The sequence below is a fragment of the Laccaria bicolor genome, genomic scaffold (genome assembly GCF_000143565.1).
Source record: "Laccaria bicolor S238N-H82 LACBIscaffold_14 genomic scaffold, whole genome shotgun sequence".
Lineage (NCBI taxonomy): Eukaryota > Fungi > Basidiomycota > Agaricomycetes > Agaricales > Hydnangiaceae > Laccaria > Laccaria bicolor.
The window spans coordinates 194,460-200,485 of record NW_001889885.1 but is presented as its reverse complement, the minus strand read 5'-3'; the positions used below and the strand labels follow the sequence as shown (position 1 = coordinate 200,485).

The 6,026-nt window shown below is 48.7% G+C and overlaps 2 protein-coding genes across 2 annotated transcripts; one reads left to right on the top strand and one right to left on the bottom strand.

Moving 5' to 3' along the window:
- Positions 1–2,507: 2,507 nt before the first annotated feature.
- Positions 2,508–3,178, bottom strand: LACBIDRAFT_327802 (uncharacterized protein; the record flags this gene model as incomplete). Its single annotated transcript, XM_001881721.1, has 2 exons — positions 2,508–2,809; positions 2,968–3,178. The coding sequence occupies 2 exons, from the start codon at positions 3,176–3,178 to the stop codon at positions 2,508–2,510; spliced, it is 513 nt and encodes a 170-aa protein (XP_001881756.1).
- Positions 3,179–3,785: 607 nt separating this feature from the next.
- Positions 3,786–5,372, top strand: LACBIDRAFT_327801 (uncharacterized protein; the record flags this gene model as incomplete). Its single annotated transcript, XM_001881864.1, has 4 exons — positions 3,786–3,967; positions 4,025–4,354; positions 4,394–4,465; positions 4,511–5,372. The coding sequence occupies 4 exons, from the start codon at positions 3,786–3,788 to the stop codon at positions 5,370–5,372; spliced, it is 1,446 nt and encodes a 481-aa protein (XP_001881899.1).
- Between the last annotated feature and the right edge of the window lie 654 nt (positions 5,373–6,026).

The following is a 6,026-nucleotide window of genomic DNA, read 5'->3' as shown; positions in this document are numbered from 1 at the left end:
CCAAAATCTATCCTACACCACCCCACAACATCCACTTGCCAGCCAGAAGCCCCGGAAAATCTATCGAAATGGCTATGAATCGAAGCCCAAGACACTGTCATACAAGCTCAACAATCCAGGACATCCTCGACAAAAGGCCTTTGCCTTCTCCAACTTCCACAGCGATTTCTGTGGTGGTTATACCATATACAAGCTTGGGCTTCAAGATCCAATGACCATGTATTGAAAGCTATGTCATGTATAATAGACATTCCGGTTCAAACATTAAATGTACCTTTCTTCATTCTGGTGCAAACGGCAAAGCGGAACTTGAGGAAATTGCTCGTGGTGGGGAGAAACATGTCATCTACACATGTGTTGAGATGCTCGAGACGCCTGGTATTGCACAGGTGTTTTCATCAAAACCAAGCAGAGTAAAGCACATGAAAGGGGGACCTGATTGATTATACATAGATAGGTGACATAACTAGATTGTATTGAAGGTATATGGAGCGGATAACGCGAGGGATGGACGTGGCGACGAGGACGCGATGATAATGATGCGTTCAGAAAGGCAGACATAAAGCTTACATAACCGCCGAGAAATTGGCGAAGACAAAGGTACGTTGATGTCGTTGGAAGATTCCCAGACTCTTAAGGGAAGGGACCCAAATTGGGAAGGGTGCCCAAAGAGGATGGGTTTCCGAGACTAGGCAGGCACTGCATTCGGACTCTTTGGAAGGCTCCATTTGGGTTCCATCAAATAAATCCTCCGCCCGATCAGAAGGCTTCAGATTCCAGAAGGTCTATTTCGGTAGCTGCCCTGGGTAGAAGATTGCCTCCCCAGAACTTAGAAGACATAGGAAGACAGAAGATAGGAAGACATTCACTCTTCTGGAGCGCAATTACTTTCGTCATTGGGACCGCTCCGGAATACACCGCTACCTCTAAACCTCTAAGTACGAGGTGGGACCTAACACCAGATGCGGAGTCAGTCACGCGGCGTTTCTTTCCTTTCCTGAGACTCTCACACACCTCTACACCTAACGGCCCAGATGCCGTGTCCAGGACCGGATAGAAATTAGCAAATTTTTTTGAAATCCCGTAGGTCTGTCCGGATAGAAATTTCGTTATTTTGGCGAAAGGCCGGAGGCGGTTTTCCGGATAGAAATGAGTGGAGCTGGGCGAGGCCTGAGCCGATGTCCGGATAGAAATTTGCCCTGTGAAAATTGAGATGGCCACAACGCTGCCGTCAACTTATTCATTGCTATGTACTTGAATATCTTTCTTTCGCCCTATTCTTCATTCTTTCTTGTAGTAAAAACAATTTTTCCTTAATATATATATATATTTTCCTCATATACTACATCACTCATGTATATTCTACTTTTTCCTGATGTGCAGACCTCCATTAAATACCTAGAAGTCTGCACCAAGCCAAAATTCACTCTTTTCATGCTAACTTTCTTTTTGATATTTAATTAGTAATTTTTATAGGGCCGAGCCGGAACCGGATAGAAATTTGGCAAAACTGACCGGATAAAAATCGGTCGGTTTTGGGCATTTTGGAATACGGCATCTGAGGGTACTTTCAGGGGTCCTCTGAAGTGGGAGGAAACACGGAAACGTATCTCGGATTCCAAGCCCGTCGCGATCAATTCCAGCAAAATTCCAGATTGGCTTTTCCCTGTCATACAGGGTCGTGATCAAACGAGGCCCTCAACTCCACTGCTGCCCCCAAGCTGCCCCTCTGGTCTCGATACCGCTACCACAGAAATTGCTGTCGTTGAAGGTGACGAAAACCCCACCAGTCACCTGAGTCATACCAAAATGGCCATCTCGCGAGACATGATGCCATAATGGATCAACAATGATAATCTCAAAATAGCTAACCATCCCCGTCTGTATTAGCAGCACAGCAAGTTTGTGTTTTCTCTCTCTAAAAATTGGTATTTGAACTCTCACATATTATTTAAATACAATTGGAAAGTTTTAGAATAAACAGAACAACCGATCTGGAGAAAATTCCATTTATTTTGTTTGGCTGGTGTAATGAAAAGCACAAGAATTTCTCTCGGAAAATTTAGGACAGTAAACATCATGCATAAATATACATCTTTAGTGAAAATTTCAAGACTCAGGAAGGTGGAGAGCAAGATCGAAGCAAGATAATCTGCAAGTCCTGATGGGTTTCAAACTCTCGAACAAACATCGACGACACAATAGCAATTTACCCTGCTGACCTCTTGGCTCATGCTATATGTGGCGCATGTGGCGTTTCCCAGGCCTTTCTTCCTTTCCCCCAACCTCTACAGACCTCTACTTCCTTTTATGTCTTCTGCTAGCTTCTGCTACTCAGCCTGCGGCGGTCGTTCCTTCGCTAAAGACTAGCACTACGACCGTCATTCTCCCAGTCGCTCTCAACTCCGCTGCTGCCCCTCGAGTCTAGTATCCTTCGATACCGCTACCTCTGCTGCCGCTCAAGGTGACGAAACCCCAACGGTGACCAGGTTCCAGAGCGCTTGCGCTCAAGCATGTCTCGACAAGGGCGCTTCCTTATCCGTCAAAGCAGGTGTCGGACGCCCTGGCCGTCGTGGTGCGATGCGAGCTGTCCTTACGAAGGTGTGTGGGACAACGGAAGCGCACGTCGTCACTCCTGTCTCAGCATACTTGAGCTCTTGAGAACGAAGTCGGCTTTGTTCGGCCTCATCAACGGCAACAATTCTGAGAAAGTTGTCATTTTGCGAGAATTCGGCCATACACTTGGCCTCATGCACGAGCACCAGTCCCCCGTACGCGGTGGCAGGATCTCGTTGAAGGAGTCTCCTATCTATCCGCGTTCGATCTTAAAGATTGTATCCACTGGCACCACCTCAGCCGCTATCAAGTTTTCCACGAGGACCCAAGGTTGGACAAAGCAACGGGTCCGCGAACAGATTTTGAATGCATGATCAAGAACGCGCGAGCCAACAACATGTAAGACGTTACACTCAAGCTGGTGCACATCACGTCGATCCGAGAACTTGAAGCACAGCTTGCTGCCAAACACGCGGATGCTGTCGTTGGCGGTTACTCGCATACCATCCGCCAGTATCTTGGTTATATAGGCATCAAGAGCCCAGCTGAGATGCTGCAAGACGCGAAGGACATGTTCCGCGAGGCATGCAGCCATCAGTTCTTGAGATGGCGCCTTGAACATATGTTACGTCCGGATGCCCCCTATTGACTGGTTCCAATGTCTCTTGACGCCGTTCATGATAGAGGATCTCACATCGGAACCCGAAATCATCTTCCAGCAGTTTAACGCCAAGTCCCCGACTCCTATATACTCCAAGCTGCTTGGCCATGTAACTCGCCTCAAAGCCATACAGTCTGCAGTTTGATCTCCAAAAGACATACACCAGCAACATCGTTTCAGTTGTGCGAAGCTTCGTATCCCCAGCTAATTTGTTCCGGTACGGTGCCTTTGTTGCGCAAGCCTCCAAAATCAATATCCTTGAGAGTGCGTTCACGGCATCAAAGCGGCCGTACTGCTGCTCACGAGGTCGTCAAGAAAGCCTCGCGCACGTACTCCCCAGCTTTTTCATTTCGGACCGCTGGCACTCGCTTGCGATTTCAGCATCGGTGATACGTAGCATGGAAGATAATTCGAGGACGAACACTGCGATTCCAAGGTTTGCCTGAGCACCGCCTCGATTCCTCCAAAGAATCCTGCGTGTGTGTTTATGGCTGTTGGACATACCATTTCCATTTCTCTTATCTTTCCACGACCACCTTCCCTCCTACCCTGCCCCAACTCCCTTTTCATGCACGTCTCCAACTATTCACGAAAAGTCCAGGACTACTCGTCGATTTCTGCCCTGTGCGCTTCCCCTCTTTTGAATCCTCTCTCATCAGTGCTTACTTTCCATAGCGATGATCGAATTCCTGATTATTGGATAGATCATGGTATATTTACAGCCGGCAACAATAATTTCAATCGTAGACGGTGAGTCAATGCCGCACACTAATGCGTCGCGCTTCTTCCTGACGTCCCATTCTTCAGGCATCTCCAACCTGGCGACCTAAATCCCGAGGAGTCTCCGGCAACGCAACGCACGCCGTTTCTGACAGATGGAAGTCACATGGGTGACGGCGGCAGGGCGCTGGAGACAGCTGGCGAGACCGCTTTAATTCCACAAAGGTTGTTGCAAGGTCTTCTTCCACCCATTTGTTGCACTCACGTTCATGTTTCCAGGGCCAGCGACTACTTGAGTGGGGATTCTTTTGAGATAGTCGCCCCTTCCGACCCGCTTCCATTGACTGAACGCGTTGAAGGATATGATGATACCTGGTCAGAACTGGACGCCTTTATCCTCGCATTACCCAATCCACGGTTAGTGGAACCTGTTCATTTTGACTTTTTACTTACCAGGATGATGAGGTCTGATGCGAACTTCAACGAACAGGTTCTTGAGACCATGGCAGAGAACGTCGAGCTGACGTTGTAAGTCGACTCCTTCACCAAGATTTTCTCTCATACATGATTCAGGTCAACGAATGTCACCAACCCTCTCCCCAACTCCCAAGGACGCGATAACGTCATGGAGTCGACTGGTACCGCGAATTTCTCAGTAAACGACTATCTCCAAGGCACTCCAATATATCTCGACCAACTCATCGCGATGGATGGGGTGACCACGCCCGTCGCCCACTTTCCGATGGCTGGGTGGCATCAAGGCATCTACGGGCAACAGGCCTTTACCGCGCCTGCCACCATGAGTCTCCATTCGAATGCCCAGATGGGGGGTGGCTATTCCCCGTACAATCCTGTGGCTCAGGCCACGATCGCGCCAAACAGCCAAAGCTACACTGGAGCATGGATGCCTGTGTATGGGACGAAGCAGCCCCTCACCCAAGCTCCCTTTAAGGGGGCCTTTCCAGTTGATGAGCAGCAATCCCGTAAATCGCCTGCTACCATGAGCACTCAAGCCCCGCACCGTGAGAAACAACACAACCTAGGCGGACCTTTGTCGGCTTCACATCGTACTCTGATATCAGGCGAGTCCGAGTTCTATTGCCAATGGGGGGACTGCTCCGAAGGTCCCATGGCTGAAACAAAGATCTTCGAACATTTCCGAGGTCATGGGGAAAAAGTCAAGGAGAATGGCCGAGTCAAGGAGTGCAAGTGGGCAGGCTGCGATCCTAAGCCAGGCGCGTTCCCAATGACATCCGACGGCTTCAGGCGCCACGTCAACGAAACCCAGTCGCATGCCGGGATTGGAGGCCTCACGAAAGTCACGTGTGAAATGTGCGGCATGAAGAGGTCAAAGAGGTCGATGCCTAATCACAAGAAGATGTGCTCGGGAGCGTCGAAAGAGCCTGAGGGTAAAGGAAAGAAGAGGCAGGATTGACGCAGCACTAAAAATGCGCTTAAGAGGTGGTCAGGATAGCCGTTGCGGCTTTTTTGTTTTTGGGCATCTCTATGGTTATCGGGTGGGCGCATGCACATTCTCCATATACAGTAGATATTCTCACAATGCATAATGCCGGTCCCCGACTTTTTCTATGCATTGTGAGATTTATGCAAGATGAAATATGTCACAAAATGTGACTATTTGTGACCTCAGCCAAAAAATGTCACACTTCGAAATGTCCTTTATGTAGCGAGACGAAAACTGGAAAGACTGCGTATTTACAGGCTATCGACATCCATGGGAGAGAGGTTACTACTGAAAAAAGAGTTGAGAGTAGTTTGTCGGGCTGATTTCACTTGAACAACATGAAGATGAGCCCTCAATTTGCACAATTGTTGTTGCAAAAGCAGTGTTGACACGCCGCGAGCCTCTGAGTGGATGACACACCAAACACTCACACAGCTCCATTCCCTCCACAAGGTGCATAGGGCTTGTGCCTGTCTCAAGGTTTCCACTTCTTCTCCTCAGCAGCTGGCATAGAATGATAGAAAAGTGTTGGCAAAATTGGATACTACTCTCGAGCAGTGTATTCGTGGCACACAGGGTATATCAGGGTAGACTTTGGTCCTGAAAAACTCAGGTACAATGAGG